The sequence below is a fragment of the Neomonachus schauinslandi genome, chromosome 12 (assembly GCF_002201575.2).
Source record: "Neomonachus schauinslandi chromosome 12, ASM220157v2, whole genome shotgun sequence".
NCBI lineage: Eukaryota > Metazoa > Chordata > Mammalia > Carnivora > Phocidae > Neomonachus > Neomonachus schauinslandi.
The window spans coordinates 24,528,759-24,555,732 of NC_058414.1; the positions used below are offsets into that span (position 1 = coordinate 24,528,759).

The 26,974-nt window shown below is 36.0% G+C and overlaps 1 protein-coding gene across 1 annotated transcript in view; it reads right to left on the minus strand.

Moving 5' to 3' along the window:
- The window catches only part of SEMA3C (semaphorin 3C), a 184,637-nt gene that overhangs the window by 61,093 nt on the left and 96,570 nt on the right, over positions 1-26,974 (minus strand). Inside the window, exons 6-11 of the mRNA XM_021689514.2 lie at positions 12,461-12,551; positions 8,471-8,590; positions 6,855-6,997; positions 5,494-5,608; positions 2,864-2,933; positions 746-890 (exon numbers count right to left, since the gene is read on the minus strand). Coding sequence (XP_021545189.2) covers positions 746-890; positions 2,864-2,933; positions 5,494-5,608; positions 6,855-6,997; positions 8,471-8,590; positions 12,461-12,551 — 684 coding nt within the window. The remainder of the gene's footprint in view (positions 1-745; positions 891-2,863; positions 2,934-5,493; positions 5,609-6,854; positions 6,998-8,470; positions 8,591-12,460; positions 12,552-26,974) is intronic.

Sequence of the window (26,974 nt, forward strand, 5' to 3'; positions counted from 1 at the left end):
ATTATAACATCACTTTCATTGTGTTTGTTTACACATACTGGTTTCTTTCTTTGAGAAATATATAGCATATAATTTTTCATATATCCCTAAATATATCCCATAAAATTCAAAGATCTACATGTTTTATCTCTAAATTAATTCTTGTATGGCTATTCCCTTATTAAAATAGGTGAGATTCAGGGTGCCTGGGTGGCTCAGTCATTAAGCGTCTGCCTTTGGCTCAGGTCATGATCCCAGGGTCCTGGGATGGAGCCCCGCATTGGGCTCCCTGCTCCACGGGAGACCTGCTTCTCCCTCTCCCACTCCCCCTGCTTGTGTTCCCTCTCTGTGTCTCTCTCTGTCAAATAAATAAATAAAATCTTTGAGGAAAAAAAAATAAGTGAGATTCATTAGTATCAGGAAGGGTTGGTAAAAAGCAACTAGCATTCAAATTCTTTTAGGCTGCCACCAAAATGTTAACACTTCCCAAGCTATGGCTTTTATGTCAATAAAATTTGGAAATATCTCTGCCCTGTTTCACATACCCAGTTGTCTTGAAGTCTAAAAGAGATTTTATTAATAATAATACTTAGAAAAAATTGTAGAGGGTGCTATATTTGTAAAATCCCAAATGACCTGAAAAATTATAATGAGTATATCAGTAGGTCCATGGTTGTATTTAAAAAACATTAACATGATATTCATATCTTGTTAAATTATATTTTTTAAAAAGCAAAATGACAAAGAAACTTTCCTACATACTTACAGTTCCAGGGCGAGGATACGGAATTCTACCCTGATAGGAAATCAGCTGATGATTGGGCCCTTCTTTGTGCGCAAAGGGACCATTAAACACAGTCTGTATATCAGATAAATGATACACACACACTGCTGATCCTTTAAAAACTGAGCTAAAAAAAAGAAAAAACAAAAAACAGAAAAAGATCCATTTTCTTACTTTTTTTTAACTTTTAAATACAATTTTAAAAAATAGATGGTAAAGTTTGTGATATAAAATTGATATAATTCATCATGGAAAAGTTGAATGCTACAGTACACATTAAAGCTAAAAAATTTCTATTATTTTAAAATAAGCCATTGATACATAAAGCATTAAAATATTTAATTCATCCATGGAGGTAGTAGACAATAATAAGTTATAAAAGAGTTATTAATGTTTCCAAAATATGGGACATGTCAAAGAAGCTTCTGACTACTTTATCTTAACAACAAAAAATAAACTGATGATTTATTCAAAAATATGAATTTGAATTCTAGGTCACTGTCAATACAATCTATCATAATTTAACTCCAAGAAATAAATCTCAATTAAGGGAAAACAGTATCTCTTTGTCTTAAGATTTTAAAGTGAGGATGTTCTTACATGTATCCTAAGTAGTAGCTAGAAAAATCTGTTGTCATAGTTTATATATTTTCCCTGTTAGTAACAGAAAAAAACAATAGGGTCCAAAAGAGATCATTACATTAACTTTGTCAATAAAATCTCATAGAATTTGTTTGGATCCTTACTGAAAACTATTTCTGTTGTCACTAAGGCAGATTGACTGAAACAAACATTTCTGATTTACATATATCTCTTAAATTAGATGCCTAATGGAAAACTTAGATGCCCACTGAAAAAAAACAAGATACATCATTAATCATTAGCATCATTGGTCAGAAATGACAATTTTGAATTTTTCAAAAAGCTATTGGGAAAAACAAACACTGTAGAAATATTTTTTTGAAACAAACATTTTCTTCTTAAGAATTTGGTTCTTTTCACTTTGTCCAATTCCTTGTGAGTTAAATCAAGACTACTTTCTCTGTTAGAACAGGAGTTAAACTGTTAATCCTGAAAGACATCTTTTTACATATTTTATAGGGCAAGTGTAAATATGATTTATAATCAAATCCCTGTGATTTTCTTTTACTTTGAATGGCCCATTACAGTTTACAATTATGCTGTGTTTGCCTCACTAGAAGAGCAAGTTTTTGCTTTATTCAAGTTTTTGCTTTATAATTGATTGTCTAATAAAATGGACCCATTACATTCTGTATTGGCCATGCCACAGCTGGAGTATTGTGTTGCATTCTAACATTCCCAGTGTAAAATGAGTAAACAGAAATATGTCTAGGAAAGGGTGAGAATATGGCAATTGTCTTGAAATAGATGACAACTGAGATTGGACATCCCGGAAAAGTTAGAAAACATTAAACCTATTTTCAAATATATGAAATACTGTCATATGGAACATGAAAACTGGTGCAGTATTTCATTAGTTTCTGAATAGTCATCATTTTAGATCGCTCCAGAAGTAAAACTTATTTTAATAGAGGGGTGCCTGGGTGGCTCAGTCGGTTAAGCATCTGCCTTCGGCTCAGGTCATGATCCCAGGGTGCTGGGATCGAGCCCTGCATCAGGCTCCCTGCTCGGCGGGAAGCCTGCTTCTCCCTCTGCCTCTGCCCCTCCCGCTGCTTGTGCTCTCTCTGGCTCTCTCTCTCTACCTCTCTCTCAAAAAAGTAAAAAAAAAATCTTAAAAAAAAAGTATTTTAATAGATATACCTAAAGTTCTGGGTGAAACATGAGTCTTTGAGTTACTTCCTTAAAACAAAATATCTTATATACTTTATTCCTGCATTATAATTAATAGTTTCCTTTCTTTGAGAAAAATAGCATATAGTCATCATAACCATTCTGTTCAAAACTATTTTGAAAGCGTTAGTTCAGCTTAAATATATTTCAGTAATCAGGCAAAAGTAGTAAAACAGGACGATTACATCCTGAATGCTATGTAAAATTAAAAGTTGAAAAGAATGTTTTGTAATAATTACTATTACTCAATAAAGTTTACTGTTTAAGTTGTAATTTTTTAATAATTACCTTGATGTTGTAAAAATGCCATATACTAGTGTTGTCCTTGGGTTATCAGTTTCCAGCAGAAACACATCCTCTATAAAAGGAAAACATCATTCTTTTAAAGTTCCCAAATATTAACTGTATTTTAAAATTTAACCTTAAGAAAATAATTTTAACTATGAAAAGTATTATTGAGCAAGATATTTTGGCAGCATCATTATAATTTGGAAACAACTAAACGGACTCAATGATAGGCACACGGTAGAGTAAATTAAATAAAATATTATAAACACAAAAGGGTTTATAAAGACTGCAAACTTATGGAAACCAGGCTAATGAAGTAATATTAAGTGGAAAAGGCACAGTGGTATACAATATAGACTAGAACCATGTAAACCATAAAATTATATACCAGGATATAATAGGATTACCAATGAGTGTCTCTGGTTAACAGAGCTATAGAAATATGTCTTCTTTTCTCTGCATTTTCTTTCTTTCTTTTTTTTTTTAAGATTTATTTATTTTAGAGACAGAGTGCAAGCAGGGGGTAGGAGCAGAAGGAGAGGGAAAGAGAGAATCTCAAGCAGACTCCCCATTGACTGTGGAACCCGATGGGAGCTCCATCTCACCACCCATGAGATCACGACCATGACCCATGAGATCATGAGCTGAGCCAAAATCACAAGTTGGACATTTACCCTACTGAGCCACCAGGAGCCCCTTTTCTCTGCATTTTCTAAATATCCTTTAATGATAATATGCCACTTTTTTTTTTAAAGATTTTATTTATTTATTTGACAGAGAGAAAGATAGCGAGAGCAGGAACACAAGCAGGGGGAGTGGGAGAGGGAGAAGCAGGCTTCCTGCGGAGCAGGGAGCCCGATGTGGGACTCGATCCCAGGACCCTGGGATCATGACCTGAGCCGAAGGCAGACGCTTAACGACTGAGCCACCCAGGCGCCCAATATGCCACTTTTTTAAATTTAAAAAGTATTATAAATCACAATTTCTTTTTGACCTAGGGTTAGAAGTTGGAATGTGGAAGGAAACTCTTTCAAAGTGACTTTTTTTCTTTATATAAAATAAGACTTTTTGGCTTATGGTCAAAACTGCTAGTGATATTTTTATTTAATCGATAATTCCCCCAATGACAAAAAGTTTAAAGTATATTAAGGCAAAGACAAAGGTATAGGTAGTGAGGTTCAGTAATACATAACAAAACCTGGAAGTAGATTTCTGGTAGGAAACCCCAGTTAATAATCAATTGTTACAGTTACAAGAAAAATCTGAATTCAGTGACATTTTTGCAAATAAGATTCTTTCTGGGAAATACAAAGAAAGATGCATTTATTTTCAATTCACAATGAATTTAGGACCTCTTAAGCAATGAATTAATAACGAGCAGCCTTTCTATATGTGAGCAAAAGGCTGAGCTGTCTGGCTTTCCCTAAAAAACAAGAAAGACTGAAATATCCTAAATCATTAAAACATAAACATACTTGCAAAGAATTTGGGGGAAATAATGTGTGACTAGGTTATAACACAAAAATCATACTTGGAACTTTCTTCTAGAAAAGCTGATACAAAAACTTCTGTTTCTACAATCAACACACTGGCTGGCTTTTGAAGAGTTCAACTACCTATTTCAGTTTCTATGACTGCTAGAACCAGGAGATTTTTCTATATTGTAATGCATTTGTATTGCTTATGTCATCACCTGCCTCAAAATCTGAAAACAGCCAGCAGTTTACATTTTAATGGATTAAAGCAAAATAAAAATCATTTATTATTATTATGTTATGTTAATCACCATACATTACATCATTGGTTTTTGATGTAGTGTTCCATGATTCATTGTTTGTGTACAACACCCAGTGCTCCATGCAGTACGTGCCCTCTTTAATACCCATCACCAGGCTAACCCATCCTCCCAACCCCCTCCCCTCTAGAACCCTAAGTTTGTAAAAGTCATTTCTAAATGGCACTTAGTAAACATGACCCTATGATGTGTATCAAGTTACTCTGATTAAAAAGATAACTCTTCCATGGTAGAAAGGAATCAGATTGTTAGTCCTCATTTGACCTCGAAAGTATAACCCTCCTCATGTCACACATGCTGAGAATACTTAATCCCAGGGTCACCAAGGAGGACTAAGACTGGCGCACAAGTCTAATTTCTACTCTGACACTTTCCCATCCAACCTCCATTCTGCTTATCAACTATTAATAGTAAAAATATGTAGCTGTATTCTCATACAAACTGATTTCAAATCAGAATATTAGAATTTAAATACATATGAAATGCACATTCTTTTAGATAAACACAAATATATCATTATTCATATGTAAATTATGCAAGTACCTCAGTTTCTGTCTCTCTCTCTCTCACACACACACACACACACACACACACACATTCATCTATCATGGTGAATTCAATGAACTGAATGTTTCAGTAGTGCACTCAGGGCCAAAACAGATTTAAAAAACACTTAAGGAAATTTATGAACAGTATCCGGATCATTCATTCAAATTGGCAGATTATTTATGCTAAAAACATTCATGGAAAATAGACCCTCTTCTGAGAGGTTATTAAAATAGACTTTACAAATTCTTTTTTTCAAAAAACATTTTTCAATCTCACATCCATGTACCTAATTCATCGAAGTGTGTTTCTGGGCCGTCTTCATCAGTTACAGAGCACACCAGCCTCGCTTTCAAGAAGGTCGTCCACTTGTTGACAAGGCTACGCAGTCCCCCAGTGTCATTCTGAAACCATTTTGAAAACACACTTAAGACTGCTTAAATAAATATTAAAGGGCCTTAAAAATTCAGCTTAGATTTGTATTACTTGAGGATTTGTTATAATCTGAAGGGTGGAAATGCTAACTACATCTGCATACCAGCAAAGATGAATATTTAAGACCTATAGTATTTTATAAAATGCCCAGAGCTATACGATTAATCTTCTACAATATGGTATCAATTGAAAAGGTTTCAATATACATATGCCCTAAAGCTTTCTAAATTTAACAGTGTATGATGAAAATATCTGGAAAATGTATGGAGAACACATAATTTAATTTGCCTTAATAACTCACTGTCTTCAATATGAACATAAATTATTGTATACAGTGAAGCTTGTAGAGTCTACTGTGGTCAGGAAAGTGGGTTTATACTTATACCAAGTGGTCTTCAGTAGTTCTATTTTCTCTCCTTCATTTCTCTGTGTTATCATTTAATCCTGAGTATTTCTAATCAGATGCTTTAATATATATATTTCTCCAGCCAGGGAAGGGAAAATGGCATTTGGATCATTCACAAATAGTCTCTGATTTTTTTTCTGTATGCCCAGAAGCCTTTCACCCCTTCTGCAGACTTTACTGCCTTGTTCTAAATGACTGAAAAGCAGATGAGCTCCACAATCAGCGAAATACTGTAATATTTAAAAGTAAACTATTTTAAACACTGAACACTTTAAGAAACACTTTTGCACAAAGTATGCTAATCATAAATAAGTCAGGGCAAACCTATAAAACTCCTATATGAGAGGGCATCATGAGTTTTCTTGAGTTGCTATGTATACTTACTGTTTATACACAAGAACATTTTGTTTACTGGTTTTAATTAAGACTATATTTTACGAATGTATTTCTTTTCACTGTTGTAAGACAGTTCCTCAATAACTGTCTTTAATGAGGTTCTACTGTATTTTATTCACAAGAACTGTTCTGTTTCTTTCTGTAACATACAATTTCGCTCTTTGTTTTTAATACAAATGCATTAAATGGAAAAACAAAAATTTGTGTAAAACCAGGACCACAGTATTTCCTTGAATTAAGCTTTTTTATCTCGTATGACTGATGTGAATAAACAATAAATTAAAATGTCTCCTCTCAATATTTCATTCTGTAACCATAGATAAAAGTAGGAAAATAAACTATTTGCAAAGGAAACATATTTATATGATTTGAATTTGTGTCTTTCTTCAAATTAGGAAAAGATTAATACTTACAGGACATATTCTAGCAATCATGGAATGAATCTGTTTTGTGCTTCTGCTATTGTCAGTCAGTTTCTCTTTGAAGAAGAAGTACACCTTAGCATCATTTGGATCTGTGCCATCTGGGATGATATGTGCATCCACAAACATAGGTTCTGGAAAAAAAATACAAAGACTATATATATACTCATGATGGAAATCCATCTACTGTTCATCCAAGTAGACCACGGGCATATGGCTTCTCCATCTTTGGTACAGAAGAACACTTCCATGTTCATAGGCATAGTCTAACAGTAATTGTATTCACACAACATACTGTATTTGGAATGTCAAGTGCCACAAAATATATCTATAACATAATAGCTTAATCAATTCTTTCCCTATCTGCAATATATTCTAGAAGTTCAGTAATTGCAAAAATTTTTGTGCACTGATGAGTTCTAAACAATTAAAAAGGCTTTTCTACCAGGTATTTCCCATGGAACTGAATGATCATTTTATAGAAAAAAAGAAGTCTGTTTTTCAAAGTATAGTTTTCAATCTAGTGCATAAAAACAAATTCATTGAAGCAGAATGTGGAGCCAGGAGTCCAAGATCTGAAAAATGTTTTTTTTCTTAAAAGACAGCATACTAAATGAAGGGGAAATTTTTCAAGGAAAAAAATGCAGTCATTTGAAGACATAGAGGGATTCCTTATTTCAAGAACAAAGCAAGTTTTAGAATGCTGTATTTCCAGATGTACTGGAGTCATAAATTGAAGAAGTAAATGGACAATCGATGCTTTCTTGTGCCAGCCTATCAATGAACTAAGATGCTTAACTGTGGTGATTCATGCTTCACTGTGCAATGTTAAGTGAATTGCCAAATTTAGGGTCAGCTAGAAATCATCCCCAGGGTGAAATGACACAAATCTTAGTGGTTTCTTCTCCTTCTTCTTCTTCTTTTTTATTATTATGTTCAGTTAGCCACTGTATAGTACATAATTAGTTTTTGATGTAGTATTCAATGATTCATTAGTTAAGTATATGACACCCAGTGTTCATGATTGAAATTGTACATTAAAGTCAAATGAGCATCTTTCATAATGTGAATTTCATGTGACTCCACCCAGAATTAGAAACAAATGAATAGTGATAATCATCAAGTTATCATACCTATGATTTCTGTTAAGTACTAAATAAATTATTAAAAATTATATATACCAGTTTTATAAGTTAAGGATCTAAGTATAAAACAAATAGGAGGAGTTCCTGAAAATACCTTAGTCATTATATCTAACTGTCCCAAATTTAGGAAAATTTTTAGATTTGACATTATTAAAATATTCAAGCAGACTAAATGAATAAATAGCATATTTAATTGTGATATGCTACAATTAAACAACTGGAGAAGATTCTTGCATATGAGCCTGTAAAATAAAGATCACTGTCATTTTTATTTATTAATATATCTTATGATAATTGTATGACAGTTAATAAAGAGAATATGAACTATGTACTACTTCAATTATTTATTGTCAGAGAGTACAAAATTGTTACATCATGGCTGGTTTTTTAACCATTTTAACCTTTCTTCATTACAGAATTAAATTAAAGCATGATTCTCAAAATGGCGAAAATGTTTCTTACCACTTAGCCATTTGGAATTGTGTTGATCAGTTCTGACTGCATTCCTCTTGGTTAAACTTCGAAAAATAGCAGCATCTGTGCCCATGAAATCTATATACATTCCAGAGAAAAGCTCCTCATCTATGAAAAAGTAAGAAAATGTCAACACAATTTTAAATGTTTTTAAGGTTATTTTAAAAATCAAGGAGAACTCACTTATTAGGTAGCTACCCACATTACAGAGTGTTTATAATTGTTGGTTTCCATTGTCCATTAAATAAAAAAATTGGATTAAACTTAATCTGGTCTCATTATTGCCTGTATGATTACCAAAACAATTTTATTCTACACAGAAATAAAAATTCCTCTGCCTATACTTAATTATACTAAAAACCTAAGTTTATACAGTGTGTATCAAAAATGGCAGAAATAATATATGTATAAATGATAACAAAATGGCTTAATTATTACTTTCTTTTAATAAGTAAAAAATACTGTAAGAGAACACTCAGTTTCTAATTTTGGCAGGAATTAACCAAGTGGGAATTAGGGCTAAGTCATTTAGTACCCTGAATCTCTACCTTCTCATCTGTAAAATACAGGAATTGGCTTATGGTCTCAAAATTTTTTACCACGTATTAAAAATTCCATGATTTCACTAAATAGATTGAAAATATTAGTTTTTATTGTCAAAATATTATTAATGATAAACTTATTTTATCATTAGAAGTATATGTTTTAATTTTTAGTGCTAGAAGTTTTCTATAAGGTAAACAAAGTGTTACTTTTTCAATTGTAATACACAATATATTTTAACATTATGCCAAAAATATAATATTATGTTAATAAGCCACATGTGGTTTAACATATTAAGCCATAAAAACCAGAATGCAGAGATAAGAAAGAAAATACATTTTAAAATTGAATTATCATCAATGGTAAAATCAGATATTTTAATCTGTGTTTGCATAACATTAGACATTGAGCTTATTTGTTAAGGTTCATATTAATTTCTAGTAAGGACAGTAAGCATTGAATGGGTATGTATGACCATAGAATAAAAAAAGCAGTTAAATATCTATTTAAAAAAGAATAAAATGTAACAGGTCTGACCCAATGAACCACTGTGCAGCTTTTTTCTTGGACTGATGTTCTAGAATTACTCCCCTGGCTCTCTTCAGATCATGGTCATTTTGGCAGGACTGGAACATTTTGAAGCACTCCAAACTCACTGCTTAGTAATAAGGATTACCAGTTAACCCAGGATAGAATGGAGAATGAAATGTTTTTAATATGTGCTCACCAGGCCATGAACTGGACCCTTACCAGTTAGCAAGTGGGTATGGCAGGCATTGTGTTGCCCAGTTCTGCTTCCTAGTAGGGGTTTGAAGCCCATGAGAACAGATTATAGAAAGATAACAAATGTTCATGAAAGCATTTGGAGCAATTTAGCCATCTTTAAAATTCTGTGAACATTTGTGAAGCATCTACACAAGTATTCTGTAGAAACAATAGTTGTTAAATTAAGATAACTTTGTAATTAATTATTTCACATTTTTGTCATACAGGATTACCACCAAAATGGTGGGTTATAAATTCCTGCTATTCAATAGATTGATTAGCACAGCTGTCAATTATCATACCTGTTTCCAAGAAGAAAAGGAAAAAGGACACTCAGAGGATGGTGTGTGGCAGAGAGGGCTGATTCTAATCCTACTGCACACCACTTTATTAGTTATGTCTTAACTATTATAAAAGCCTACCTGTCTAATTGGCTTCATATCCTGTCTTAAATTCTTACTAATTTTATTTTTTTTAAGATTTTATTTACTTGTTTGAGAGGGGGAGAGAGAGAGGGAGAGAGAGAGAGAGAGAGAGCAGGAGTGCAAGAGCAGGGGGAGGGAGAAGTAGACTCCCCACTGAGCAGGGAGCGCAACTCAGGCTAGATCACAGGACACTGGCATCTTGACCTGAGCCAAAGGCAGACACTTAACTGAGCCACCCAGGCACCCCTCTTATTAATTTTAATAGCAAGTTAGGAATAATGGAGCTTCTGCTTTATTTTGTATAAGATATTATTAATATCACTTTAAAAAAATTTTTAAGTAGGGATTTTTTTTCAGAATGTCTGTGTTGGTTTATGCAAAGATAAACTGTGCCTTTTAACTTTAATCCAAAAATCCTTTGCTTTCCAATTTTACTTCCACTGAAGAACCTCATGAGGCTCTTGATGAGTTCTTTAAGAGATATCACCTAACTTCTTGCTGTGTTACAACAATGACATGAAAAATAGCAAAAAAAAAAAAAAACAAAACCACCTAAATTTGAACATTGGCTTCGATACCACAACTATATTATGAAATTTGGAATTCTTCAATTCTCAATTTTTCTTCATACTTTTATATAAATACTTTAAACAATCTGTGTTATTTAGTGCCTTGCACTAGAACAGAAATGATCAAGCCCCATATGGCAAAGTGACATGACTACACAAATTTACTCCACGATAGTGGAGACAATATTGGAGATAATTTTAGAGGGGTAATCAGTAGAACAAAGAAAATGACAAATACAAGCCACTAAACTTATTCCTCCTTTTTGTTCCAGTTTTTAAGGTAAGCAAATAGTTTAATGACTCTGCTAGCTTACATTCTAATGTTAATCAAAATATTAAAAGATAAGGGTGCCTGGGTAGCTCAGTCGGTTGACCATCGGACTCTTGATTTCGGCTCAGGTCAGGATCAGGGTGGTGGGGTCAAGCCCCACGTCGGACGCTGTGCTCAGTGCGGAGTCTGCTTGTCCCTCTCCTTCTGCTCCTCTGCTCGCTCTCTTTCTCTCTCATAAATAAATAAATAAATAAATAAATAAATAAATAAATAAATAAATAAAATCTTTAAAAAAAGAATATAAGAATAGAAATTGAAATCTTTTTTTTTTTTTTGAAATTGAAGTCTCAAATCCTTGAAAAATGAAAGTCACTAACTAACTTCAATTTTGTAAACAAATCCAATTCTCTAAGGACAAAACTATTAAATGACTTATCACAGTTTAACAGGAAAATTTAAAATGTCCTGTTTTAAACCTTTTTTGTTCTAAACGATATTTGATGACTATTAGTGTTCACAGATCTTTGAAGTTTATTTTCATAGCATTTAACTTGAAATAAATGAAAACTCTATATATTTAGCCAGTATTATATATATATGTATCAGATCATTTCAATAGGTGAATAAGTTTTCTTCCTAATGGAAAGACTTTCCAAGACACTGCTTTTATTAAATAATATTCAGAAGCTTATCTGAAAAGTTTCTGCATCAGACATAATTGCATATCTTGTAATTTCGCTTTCTAATTTTTGGTCCCAATGATATACATATGCATTTTGTTATGCTTTCATTTGAAAGCAATACCATTTTAATCATTTGTAAAATATTACTAAAATATGAGAAAAAATGGGTATACTTAATACTAGAAAAAAAACTACAGAAAATATTGAAAATTATTTTATAATATATATCATTACGTGTATATGAACACACACTTTTTTTTTTTTTTAGATTTTTTATTTATTTATTTGACAGAGAGACAGACAGAAGAGCACAAGCAGAGGGAGTGGCAGAGGGAGAGGGAGAAGCAGGCTCTGCATCGAGCAGGGAGCCTGATGCGGGACTCGATCCCAGGACCCTGGGATCATGACCTGAGCCGAAGGCAGATGCTTAACGACTGAGCCATCCAGGTGCCCTGAACACACACTTTTTTGTAAATGTTTGACTTGCTCTAGAAATGACAGCATCAGAGTGAATGAAAAAAAAAATACATGCTTATCACTTAATCATGAATTCTTGCAACCAAGAAACTACAATTTCTCAGCTCACAACTTTCTTTCTGTTACCTCACTCATGGACTATCATTCATGCTACTATCTCGACGGGCATACCATGTCATGAATTTATTTTCTTTAATTTCCTTTTCATTTGGTATTTCCCCCTCTTTCTTTTATTTTCCACTTACTGATCATAACAGACACTGTGTTCACATTGGGGTTGAAGGAGCAGCGTCCTTTTCCGGATTCACACTTGGAGTCAATCACAAAAACTTGGTCCTTTATTATGGAAAAAATACAAATACAGCAAAAGTAAATAACTTTATATTTAGTTAACCCAATTTGTTCTTTAGTAAAACAAAGCATCATCATAAATAATATGCTTTCCGTTTGTTTCCTTATGGCTCCTCAATTTACTTTATTAAGACTTTCTTGGCCTATATGAAGAAAACATCTGGAAATTAAAAGCAAACTTCAGCAGGTTAAAGTTCTCATCCTACTACCATCCCCATAAAGCTGATCCAATAAGTTCTTCTCAAATCAATACCAGGAAAAAAAAAAATCAATATCAGCAAAAACGACCTGGGAATCAAGGATCATTGTAAACCTGAACTAGATATGTTGAAAATTGTCCAAAAGAAGAAAATTGTCCACAGAGAAATAATGTATACAAGGATTATAATATTTCCAAAATAATCAAGACATTTCTAAAATTTATATTACCAGTTAATTTTGTTATGTAAGCATTATGCTAGATTCAACAAAGTTGAATTCATAATTTAGATAAAAATGTTTTTTACTCATTCATTTATTTATTTAACAAGAATATATTGAGCATTTAATATATGCCACGTACCAACAAAACATTAGGAATACAGTAAATGAGATAGACAAAAATCTTTATCCTCAAGTAATTTATAATATAATGATGGAGAATATAAATATGAAAAAAGAATAAATACAGAAAATGTAGAATATGCTGGATGGTGCTCAATGTTTAGGAGAAAAATTAAGCAGAAAATGGAACTTGGGAAACCCAGGGATTGGAGGCAATGATTCAATTTGAAATATAATGGTCAGTGTAGCCTAATGGAGAGGGAATATTTTGTTGGTGTATTTACCTTTTTCTTAAATAAAGTTAGCAAAAGCTACTACTAAAATTCAAAGACAAAATTTTTCACTTTTGTAGGTTGCATTAGATGATGGAGGATCTTAATCATCAAGCTAAGGTTTTTCAAAATTTTCCTGTATGGAAAATATTTTTGTGTATGAAAATGAAAGGATCAAAACACTGCTTTAAGAAGACTGGGCCTTACCTTGGTGTTTTAAGAAGATTGAGAATGGCAGTTTTAAAATATATATATTTTTTACAGATTTTATTTATTTATTTGACAGAGAGAGACACAGCGAGAGAGGGAATACAAGCAGGGGGAGTGGGAGAGGGAGAAACAGGCTTCCCGCTGAGCAGGGAGCCCGATGCGGGGCTCGATCCCAGGACCTGGAATCATGACATGAGCCGAAGGCAGACGCTTAACGACTGAGCCACCCAGGCGCCCCAGAGAATCGCGGTTTTAAAAACAGACATTGGATTGAAGAAATAGATTTGCTTTCAATTGCAATAGTCCAGGAATTAGGTAATAATAATCTGACATGTCAGGATCTCAGAGATCATGGTAAGAGCAGTAAAGATATAAGAAAAGTTGTAAAGTAAAAATCAACAGAGCTTGGCAATCAGTTACAAATTAGATGTAGTTAAAGAAGATGAAGAAAATAAAGATGCTTCTGAGCTTTTGACTCTTTAAAGAAAATAAAACTAGTTCATTTTTTTACATTGAATTTGATATGTTGGAAGGACATCCCTGAGATTTTAGGAAATCATAGAGCTTAAAAAGAATCACAGTCGGGGGGCGGAGCAAGATGGCGGAGGAGTAGGAGACCTAGATTTCGTCTCCTCTCAGGAATTCAGCTGGATAGGGATCAAACCATTCTGAACACCTACAAACTGAACAGGAGATCGAAGAAAAGAATAGCAACAACTCTCTGAACAGAAAAGCAACCACTTTCTGGAAGGTAGGATGTGTGGAGAAGTGAATCCGAGGCGATATTCGGGAGGATAGACGGCGGGGGAGGGGCCTCCGTTGGCCGCTTCTGGCAAGTGATAGAGCCGCGGAGCACAAAATCGGAACTTTTAAAAGTCTGCTCCGCTGAGGGATGTCGCTCCAGTGGCTAAACGGGGGGTGGAACTCTCGCAGGACAGTGTGGTCTCAGGACCCTCGGGGTCACAGAAAGACCGGGGGTGCCTGAGTGTGGCTGAGCTCCCAGGTATCGGAGCAGGGAAGCCGCTGCAGAGGCGGAGCCCAGGCGCGGGCTCTCAGCTCGGGGTTGCCATAAACCGTGATCCGCGGCACAGTCGGGCCCCTGCTCCTCCAGCAGGGACCCAACAAGCGGCAGATCCGGGGAGACTCACCTTCCTCCCCCAGGAGGAGCCGCGCGGGAGTGCGCCGCAGGGATCTGCTGGGTTTGGAGACTCCACCTGGGGTCGGGTGCCAGAGATAGAAACGCGCGGTCACAGGCCGGTGAGCACGGAGTGTGGCCGGAGACCGGGGAGACGGGAGTGACTGACGGCTTTTCTCTGGAGGCTCACTGAGGAGCGGGGCCCCGAGTTCTCGGCTCCTCCGGGGCGGAGATTGGGAGGTCGCCATTTTCAGTCTCCGCCTCCAAAGCTGTACGGAAAGCTCGCAGGGAACAAAAGCCCCGGAGAGCAAACCCCAGCAGATTACTTAGCCGGGAGGGGGCAAGGGCGGGGCAACTCTGCCTCCGGCAAAGACATTTGGAAACCACGGCAACAGGCCCCTCCCCAGAAGATCAGCGAGAACAGCCAGCCAAGACCAAGTTTACCCATCAAAGAGAACGGCAGAACTCCAGCTCTAGGGGAATAATGCACATAGAATCCATGGCTTTTTTCCCATGATTCTGTAGTCTTTCAAAGTTAATTTTTTTTTAACTGTCTTTTTTTCTTTTTTTTTTCTTTTTGAATTTTTCTTTTTCCCTTTATCAACCAACATCTTATCAATCCCTTTTTTTTAAAAAAAAAAAACATTTTTATTTTTCATTTTTAGAGTCATATTCTATCCCTTCATAGTAGTTACCCATATTTTTGGCTTATATATATAAGTTGTTCTCTATTTAAAATTTTGAGATAGTTTCTTCTAACAGATCAAAATATACCCTAAATCTCTAGTATTTGGTGTTTTCTATTCCCCTGCCTGATCACATCCTCTCCCTTTTTTTTCTTTTTTTAAATCCTCTTCTTTCTTTTTTCAAACAACTTCTTATCAATTCCTTTTATAAAATTTTTTATAATTTCCATCTTTACAGTCATATTCCATCCCTTCATCATATCAACCCTTATTTTTGTACATATATAAGTTTTTCTTTCTTTAAAATTTTGGGAGGCACTTTCTTCTAAAAGACCAAAATACACCCCAAATCTAGTGGGTGGCACTGATCATATTTGATCACATTCTGGTTTTTTTGTTGTTGTTGTTTTGTTTTGTTTGTTTTTGTTTTTGTTTTTATCTTTATCTTTTTCTTTTTTTTCTTCTTTCTCTCTTTCCCTTCCTTTTCCCACTGCTTCAGGTTTTTTCTGATTTGTTTAGAGTATATTTTCTGGGGACGTTGTTACTCTGCTAGCATTTTGTTCTCTCATTAATCTATTCTCCTCTGCACAAAATGACAAGACGGAAAAAATCACCTCAACAAAAAGAACAAGAGGTAGTACCGACTGCCAGGGACCTACTCAATACGGACATTGTACAATGTCAGATCTAGAGTTCAGAATCATCACTTTAAAGATACTGGCTGGGCTTGAAAAAAATATGGAAGTTATTAGAGAAACCCTTTCTGGAGAAGTAAAAGAACTAAAATCCAACCAAGTAGAAATCAAAAAGGCTATTAATGAGGTGCAATCAAAAATGGGGGCGCTAACTGCTAGAATAAATGAGGCAGAAGAGAGAATCAGTAATATAGAAGATGAAATGATGGAAAATAAAGAAGCTGAGAAAAAGAGAGATAAACAACTACTGGATCACGAGGACAGAATTCGAGAGATAAGCGATACCAGAAGACGAAACAACATTAGAATAATTGGGATCCCAGAAGAAGAAGAAAGAGAGAGAGGGGCAGAAGGTATAATGGAGCAAATTATAGCAGAGAACTTCCCTAATTTGGGGAAGGAAACAGGCATGAAAGTCCAGGAAGCACAGAGAACCCCTCTCAAAATCAATAAAAATAGGTCAACACCCCAACATCTAATAGTAAAACTTACGAGTCTCATAGACAAAGAGAAAATCCTGAAAGCAGCTCGGGAGAAGAGATATGTAACCTACAAGGGTAGAAACATTAGATTGGCAACAGACCTATCCACAGAGACCTGGCAGGCCAGAAAGGACTGGCAGGATATATTCAGAGCACTAAATGAGAATAATAGGCAGCCAAGAATACTCTATCCAGCTAGGCTGTCATTGAAAATTGAAGGAGAGATAAAAAGCTTCCAGGACAAACAAAAACTAAAGGAATTTGCAAACACAAAACCAGCCCTACAAGAAATCTTGAAAGGGGTCCTCTAAGCAAAGAGAGAGCCTGAAAGCAACATAGACCAGAAAGGAACACAGACAATATACAGTAACAGTCACCTTACAGGCAATACAATGGCACTAAATTCCTATCTTTCAATAGTTACCCTGAATGTAAATGGGCTCAATGCCCCAATCAAAAGACACAGGCTATCAGACTGGATTAAAAAACAAGACCCATCGATATGCTGTCTGCAAGAGACTCATTTTCGACCCAAAGACGGCCCCAGATTGAAAGTGAGGGGGTGGAAAACCATTTACCATGCTAATGGACACCAAAAGAAAGCTGGGGTGGCAATCCTTATATCAGACAAATTAGATTTTAAACCAAAGACTGTAATAAGAGATGAGGAAGGACACTATATCCTACTTAAAGGGTCTATCCAACAAGAAGATCTAACAATTGTAAATATCTATGCCCCTAACGTGGGAGCAGCCAATTATATAAGCCAATTAATAACAAAAGCAAAGAAACACATCGACAACAATACAGTAATAGTGGGGGACTTTAACACCCCCCTCACTGAAATGGACAGATCATCTAAGCAAAAGATCAACAAGGAAATAAAGACTTTAAATGACACACTGGACCAAATGGACTTTACAGACATATTCAGAACATTCCACCCCAAAGCAACGGAATACACATTCTTCTCTAGTGCCCATGGAACATTCTCCAGAATAGATCACATCCTAGGTCATAAATCGGGTCTCAACCGGTACCAAAAGATTGGAATCATTCCCTGCCTATTTTCAGACCACAATGCTTTGAAACTAGAGCTCAATCACAAGACAAAAGTCAGAAAGAACTCAAATACATGGAGGCTAAAGAGCATCCTACTGAAGAACGAATGGGTCAACCAGGAAATTAAAGAAGAATTAAAAAAATACATGGAAACCAATGAAAATGAAAACACAACTATTCAAAATCTTTGGGATGCAGCAAAGGCAGTCCTAAGAGGAAAGTATATAGCAATACAAGCCTTTCTCAAGAAAGAAGAAAGGTCTCAAATACACAACCTAACCCTACACCTAAAGGAGCTAGAGAAAAAACAGCAAATAAAGCCTAAACCCAGCAGGAGAAGAGAAATAATAAGGATCAGAGCAGAAATCAATGAAATAGAAACTAAAAGAACAGTAGAACAGATCAACAAAACTAGGAGCTGGTTGTTTGAAAGAATTAACCCCTGGCCAGACTTATCAAAAAGAGAAGAGAAATGACCCACATCAACAAAATCATGAATGAAAGAGGAGAGATCACAACCAACACCAAAGAAATACAAACAATTATAAGAACATATTATGAGCAACTCTATGCCAGCAAATTAAATAACCTGGAAGAAATGGATGCATTCCTAGAGATGTACCAACTACCAAAACTGAACCAGGATGAAATAGAAAACCTGAACAGACCTATAACCACTAAGGAAATTGAAGCAGTCATCAAAAATCTCCCAACAAACAAAAGCCCAGGGCCAGATGGCTTCCCAGGGGAATTCTACCAAACATTTCAAGAAGAATTAATACCTATTCTTCTGAAACTGTTCCAAAAAATAGAAATGGAAGGAAAACTTCCAAACTCATTTTATGAGGCCAGCATTACCTTGATCCCAAAACCAGACAAAGACCCCATCAAAAAGGAGAATTACAGACCAATATCCCTGATGAACATGGATGCAAAAATTCTCACCAAAATACTAGCCAATAGGATCCAACAGTACATTCAAAGGATTATTCACCATGACCAAGTGGGATTTATCCCTGGGCTGCAAGGTTGGTTCAACATCCGCAAATCAATCAATGTGATACAATACATTAACAAAAGAAAGAACAAGAATCATATGATCCCCTCAATAGATGCAGAAAAAGCATTTGACAAAGTACAGCATCCTTTCTTGATCAAAACTCTTCAGAGTATAGGGATAGAGGGTACATACCTCAATATCATAAAAGCCATCTATGAAAAACCTACAGCGAATATCATTCTCAATGGGGAAAAACTGAGAGCTTTCCCCCTAAGGTCAGGAACGCGGCAGGGATGTCCACTATCACCACTGCTATTCAACATAGTATTGGAAGTCCTAGCCACAGCAATCAGACAACAAAAAGAAATCAAAGGCATCCAAGTTGGCAAGGAAGAAGTCAAACTCTCACTCTTTGCAGATGATATGATACTTTATGTGGAAAACCCAAAAGACTCCACCCCAAAACTGCTAGAACTCATACAGGAATTCAGTAAAGTGGCAGGATATAAAATCAATGCACAGAAGTCAGTGGCATTCCTATACACCAACAACAAGACAGAAGAAAGAGAAATGAAGGAGTCGATCCCATTTACAATTGCACCCAAAACCATAAGATACCTAGGAATAAATCTAACCAAAGAGACAAAGGATCTGCACTCAGAAAACTATAAAACACTCATGAAAGAAATTGAGGAAGACACAAAGAAATGGAAAAACGTTCCATGCTCATGGATTGGAAGAACAAATATTGTGAAGATGTCAATGCTACCTAGAGCAATCTGCACATTCAATGCAATCCCCATCAAAATACCATCCACTTTTTTCAAATAAATGGAACAAATAATCCTAAAATTTGTATGGAACCAGAAAAGACCCCGCATAGCCAGAGGAATGTTGAAAAAGAAAAGCAAAGCTGGCGGCATCACAATTCCGGACTTCCAGCTCTATTACAAAGCTGTCATCATTAAGACAGCATGGTACTGGCACAAAAACAGACACATAGATCAGTGGAACAGAATAGAGAGCCCAGAAATGGACCCTCAACTCTATGGTCAACTCATCTTTGACAAAGCAGGAAAGAATGTCCAATGGAACAAAGACAGTCTCTTCAACAAATGGTGTTGGGAAAATTGGATAGCCACATGCAGAAGAATGAAACTGGACCATTTCCTTATACCACACACAAAAATAGACTCCGAATGGTTGAAAGACCTCAATGTGAGACAGGAGTCCATCAAAATCCTAAAGGAGAACACAGGCAGCAACCTCTTTGACCTCAGCCGAAGCAACTTCTTCCTAGAAACATCGCCAAAGGCAAGGGAGGCACGGGCAAAAATGAACTATTGGGACTTCATCAAGATAAAAAGCTTTTGCAAAGCAAAGGAAACAGTCAACAAAACCAAAAGACAACCGACAGAATGGGAGAAGATATTTGCAAATGACATATCAGATAAAGGGCTAGTATCCAAAATCTATAAAGAACTCATCAAAGTCAACACCCAAAGAACAAAGAATCCAATCAAGAAATGGGCAGAAGACATGAACAGACATTTTTCCAAAGAAGACATCCAAATGGCCAACAGACACATGAAAAAGTGCTCAATATCGCTCGGCATCAGGGAAATCCAAATCAAAACCTCAATGAGATACCACCTCACACCAGTCAGAATGGCTAAAATTAACAAGTCAGGAAACGACAGATGTTGGCGGGGATGCGGAGAAAGGGGAACCCCCCTACACTGTTGGTGGGAATGCAAGCTGGTGCAGCCACTCTGGAAAACTGTATGGAGGTTCCTCAAAAAGTTGAAAATAGAGCTACCATATGATCCAGCAATTGCACTACTGGGTATTTACCCCAAAGATACAAAAGTAGGGATCCAAAGGGGTACGTGCACCCCGATGTTTATAGCAGCAATGTCCACAATAGCCAAACTGTGGAAAGAGCCAAGATGTCCATCGACAGATGAATGGATAAAGAAGATGTGGTATATATATACAATGGAATATTATGCAGCCATCAAAAGGAATGAGATCTTGCCATTTGCAACGACGTGGATGGAACTGGAGGGTATTATGTTGAGTGAAATAAGTCAAACAGAGAAAGACATGTATCATATGATCTCACTGATATGAGGAATTCTTAACCTCAGGAAACAAACTGAGGGTTGCTGGAGTGGGGGGTGGGGTGGGAAGGATGGGGTGACTGGGTGATAGACACTGGGGAGGGTATGTGCTCTGCTAAGTGCTGTGAATTGTGCAAGACTGTTGAATCTCAGATCTGTACCTCTGAAACAAATAATGCAATATATGTTAAGAAAAAAAAGAAGAAGAAGAAGAAGGTAGCGGGAGGGGAAGAATGAAGCGGGGGAAATCGGAGGGGTAGACGAACCATGAGAGACGATGGACTCTGAAAAACAAACAGGGTTCTAGAGGGGAGGGGGGTGGGAGGATGGGTTAGCCTGGTGGTGGGTATTGAGGAGGGCGCGTTCTGCATGGAGCACTGGGTGTTATGCACAAACAATGAATCATGGAACACTTCATCTAAAACTAATGATGTAATGTATGGGGATTAACATCAGAATAAAAAAAGAAATTATGCCCATGTTGGCTATGACGTGGTTAAAAAAAAAAAAAAAAAAAAAAAAAAAATTTTTCCCCCTTAAAATATGAAGAAAAAAAAAAAAAAAAAAAAAAAAGAATCACAGTCTTCTAGCCTGAAAATGTCTTACAAAATGATCCTCTTCAATGAATTAACTCTTTAGATGAGGAAAAATATAACTTGTCCAAGATCATGTAGCTAAATAATGACAAAAGTAAAATTAGAATTCAGGCTCCTGACTCCTCACTATGTGCTTTCCAAAAAATCAATATTTATACAATGACTAAACTAGAGAAATAATTGAGAAAAACAATAAAATTTGGTAAGGCCAGTTGTGATTGTTTAGCCAGAGACATACATATATTTTACTAAAAATGTGAGAGTTGGCACTGCAGGAAACTGATGAAGTTGCTTAGGTACCTCTTGCTCTCCACTGAACTACTCCTCCACTGTACAGAATCCTTTCTCACACAATTCGAGTTGAGATCTTGTCACAAGGAAGACTGTAGTCTACCTGAATAATCACTAATTCAAGCACACAGCAACAATTCTCCAATTTCATCTCCTAGGAACCTACTTCATCAGCCTTCTCTCTTCTTGACTTTCTTTGTTAACCTGTTTAGGTTCTGTGCTATTTAGTTCCACTAATTTTTTGCAGAAATATTAAGTTCCTTGAATCTGTGATTTTTTTTAAAAATTAGAAATAGGTTGAATCTGTGATTTTTTTTCACTGAAACCACAACCCAGAAGGGCATGTCTATCTATACATTCTCCATACTTGTATCCAAACATCTAAGCATTTTGCAGAGGGTGATCCAACAAGGTAAATGCAACGTAATATAGATTTGTGATCAACAACACAAAATGGATCTTCTGTACTGCTTAGTAAACTTTCAAGGACACTCTTATCAGCTGGTTCTTCCATTAATAATTTCAAACCATTGTCACTATAGTCAAATCACCTAACTTGTTCTCAGCTCATATGATTAACAAATGATTGATCATATGATTGCAGAATAAGTGAAGCCTTTAAATGAGACATCTTCAACTTCTCACTACCAAACACATAAATGAATATACACTAATACATTCCACCAGCACATGAGAGGAACTCTTCCTCTTACTTTAAGGTCAATCATTCCACCAGTGTTTTGGATCTGATCATATCCAGTCTTCTTAGGCAACTTACACTTTTCATTATCCCCCCCTCTCTTGGATCTTATTACCTGGAACCTTTACATCATCATTTATACAACCCATTCAGCTCCTACACATTACTCTCTGAGAATCACATTTCTTTTTTTTTTTTTTTAAGATTTTATTTATTTATCTGAGAGAGAGAATGGGAGACAGAGAGCATGAGAGGGAGGAGGGTCAGAGGGAGAAGCAGACTCCCCGCCGAGCAGGGAGCCCGATGTGGGACTCGATCCCGGGACTCCAGGATCATGACCTGAGCCGAAGGCAGTTGCTTAACCAACTAAGCCACCCAGGCACCCGAAGAATCACATTTCTTAAAGAATTACATATACTCATCACCATTTCCTAACTTCTCACTTTCTTCTCAATCCATTTCAATTGGGTATTCAACATCAATTGTTCTATTGAAACCCTTTGTTATATCCTAAAGGCAACCATGCTACACAATTCAGTGTTTATTTTTTAGACTTCATTTTACTTGGATTCTCAATGATGTCTGAGATTGTTGCCCATTTCTACCTTTTTTAAAAGCCTTATTTTCAGTCCCAGAATGAACACATTTTTGTCTCTTCCCCTCTACTTGGGGGTTTCTTCTTTCCTGGCTGTTTCTTCTTAGTCATGTTTGAAGGTCCCTTTTCCTCCATCTTGCCATTAAATTAAGAGACCCTCAAGTGTCAACAACAGTCACACTTCTCTTTTCACACTATACCCTCTCTGCATGATTAAACCCATGCATTGCCTGGGTTTCAGTTACTCTTATAAAACAATGACTCAAACATTTATATAGCCAACCATATATTCAACTGCCTACTTGATATTTCTACTTGGATCTTTCAACAGCAACTCAAACTCAAGAGAACAAAGCCCAGGCTTAAAATTTTGTTTCTCACTCAGCTCATGTCAAATATTTAACTGAAAAGGCCAAAAATAAAAAAACAAACAACAGGGGTGCCTGGGTGGCTCAGTCGTTAAGCGTCTGCCTTCGGCTCAGGTCATGGTCCCAGGGTCCTGGGATCGAGCCCCACATCAGGCTCCCTGCTCTGCGGGAAGCCTGTTTCTCCCTCTCCCACTCCCCCCGCTTGTGTTCCCTCTCTCGCTGTGTCTCTCTCTGTCAAATAAATAAAATCTTTAAAACAAACAAACAAACAACAAAAATATCAGTATCTGTGTCATTGTAAATTTTCTTTTACATAGCCAAATCTACTGTTATCAACTATACTATTTTATACTTTATGCCTATTTTTCTGTCTTTATTGCCACTCTCTTTCTTTCTTGACCTTTTAAAATAATTTCTTTCTTGGCCTATTACATCCACTCCCTAACTGATCTCACTACAACCCTCTCATTCCCTCTCCACCCTAAATCATTTGCAACATAACACACAAGTGAAAACACATGCCTTTCCATGCCATTTTCTGCTTAAGATCATTACAGTTGTTCCTCCTTTGACACAGGATAAAGACCAACATCTTAAAGGTAGCTTACAAGTTCTGATATAATTTTGTTTCTGCCATTATTCTCATCAAATAAATACATATTTGTAGATTGGATCAGTGAGAGAAACAAGTAGGATCAGAAAGAGAGTAGGTGGTGAAAAATTAGGAAAGAAGGCATAGCAAAATGTCCCACGGTTATAGATGTCAATAAAGGCATTGAAAAATAGAGGGCATGACCAACATGTTATAGATCGGTCTAGGAGAAAGGATGCTGATTAGGGGAGTCAATCTGATCACTGAGGAATCTTGGTCACTAGGAAATAGTTTTAGTTTATGGATGGTAATGAAAGTCAGATCAGAAAGGTTTAACAATTACATGAAAAACAGGAAGATAAAAGCTGAAAATATAGCCTACTAGTCTGAGAAGTTTTGTGGTAAGTAAAAAAGAGAAAAAGAAAAAGAGTTGAAAAAAGTCACAGATCTGAGATAATGATTTTAAGGAAAAGAAACATCCTATTTTAAAACAGGAAAAACAGTAAATAACAGGAGAAAGAAAATGAAGATATTAAACAGAATAATGAAGGTTATTGATCAAAGAACTTTATTGATAAGGAAAATGCACACACAACTTTTCTTCTGACAAAAGGAAAGCTATGAAAAGATTCATAAGCAGAAAAGTTTGGTGACTAATGTGCTCCAAAAGGCTCGGGGAATAATTTGAATGCCTGTGATATTCTTGGACATTCAAAGGTAAGGTTATCTGCTTGATAACTGAGGGGCTTAAACAGTACTCAACTGCTGGAACCAATGTATGGAGACATCTGATAAAATCAACCAGAAATGAGATGTAGTACTATTCCAAGAATGTGCAGCAAAATTAACCAATTATAGCTTCTAAATTAATGTTTTATTCATTATTTCAAGTCATTATATCCTTGTGTTGCTTTATCTTTTTTTAGGAACAGAAGACAGAGAATGAAGACAGTGGACAGAAGAGAAGTACCATGGTTAGGAATTGAGGTAGCAAGGATTCGTAGGCTCTTTGCATGGGCACCACTGAAATGGTCTGGAAAAGCTCTGACTCAGTCTCACAGAATAATGAAAGACTCATAGGATATAATGAAAGTGTGTGATGTTCCAAATGTTAAGTAGGCTCATAAAATATCCTCTGAGAACCAATGAATTGCTATTTGACAAGCAGAGGGTGGTAGATAGTGTCTCAGAAATAAAACAGAGTAAGTAATGACTGTGCCATCCTAATTTGGTTCACTCTCAAACTGGTTTGAAATACAGGAAAAAGGCCCTATCTTAGCACCAGCACATGGTGTTACCAGGGAGTACTACCCCTGGTCATTACAAAATACAGCGTTAGTGAGGGGCGCCTGGGTGGCTCAGTTGGTTAGGCGGCTGCCTTCGGCTCAGGTCATGATCCCAGGGTCCTGGGATCGAGTCCCGCGTCCGGCTCCCTGCTCAGCGGGAAGCCTTCTTCTCCCTCTCCCTCTGCCTGCCACTCTGTCTACTTATGCTTTCTCTCTATCTCTCTGTCAAAGAAATAAATAAAATCTTAAAAAAAAAAAATACAGCGTTAGTGATTCATAAGAAGGAAAATTCTCTCAAAATACAACTCTCTGTATCATGTGGTCATTTTATGCTCAGGAATCTTTTATCCTAAACTAAAGAAAACAAATATAGTAGATGCTTGAGAGATTATGCATTCTATATTTATGTTTTTATATACTATAGATATATAAAAAATGATGTTATGGTGAAATCCCTTGACTTGAATCGACTACATACAAAGCTTGAAATTCATAATGCTTTTCATACTTAAATTGGCTCTTAAGATGTTCGCATGTTATTTAAAGAGATTAATTAATGGAAATGCTTCCCCTTTGAAATATATCTTTTGAAGTGAGACTAAAGTAGTTCATATTTAGTAAAGTGATTAAATTTTATTCCATGCTGGTTTTCCACAGGAGATTATTTTTTGGACCGACTTTCCAATTAAGCCTCGAAGTACATCGTGGGCCATTTGTACATGGGAAAATGATTTTATTTGAAATCTGTGCTCTGAAAACTGCTATGCTATTGTTGGCCTATACAAGAACTGCACAGCCTTCAGTGGAGTGTCTGACAGATTACAGACGTCTGGGGCAGGAGTTTATTTAATCAATTGATCACAGGCATGTGGTTCTAATGACAAGCTCAATGCCGCCAACTATACTCTTCCAAGAAGCATACCTTTCCTTTTCTTTAAGACTTGTAATATTTCATATCATCTTGAACCACTTGGAAATGCCTCATTTTGGGGTCAACTTATAATTATTCAGCTATTTTTAAATGACTTTTTATTTACCCAACGACATGTGTGTATAAATTACAGGTCTGAAAAAAATTAATAATAAAGTAATATAAAGAGAATCATTGTTCAATTATATTTGTACTAGAGTACTTTAATCTCTGTTAAAGGAAAATAAACTTAAGAAGGTATGTCAGGGGCGCCTGGGTGGCTCAGTTGGTTAAGCGACTGCCTTCGGCTCAGGTCATGATCCTGGAGTCCCTGGATCGAGTCCCGCATCGGGCTCCCTGCTCGGCAGGGAGCCTGCTTCTCCCTCTGACCCTCCCCCCTCTCATGTGCTCTCTCTCTCTCATTCTCTCTGTCTCAAATAAATAAATAAAATCTTTAAAAAAAAAAAAAGAAGGTATGTCAGTAGGAATATTTAATCTTTTTTACAGTTCTAATCTCTAAGATTGAATTGACATTCTTTAAGAACTGGACATTCTAGATTTAAGTTGCATAAGGAAAACAAAGCAAGATAATTTAGAATAATTAAGTTTTTAAAATGCTTCTATTTAGTAAAACAACATGTTCGATTAAAGGAAGGAGGGAAAATCTCTTTTGGTCTAATGCATACTTTCCTTAGTCACTAATTACAAATTGAGATAAACAGAGTTTTAAATATCATTGGTGAAGTTCAACCAGCCTTTATTTGTCTAGACACATTAGGTATATACTTAGTGTTTAGCAAATGTGTTTGTTCATAGAACCCCAAATCATTTTAACTACTGTAAAAATAAAGCTAAAAAGTCT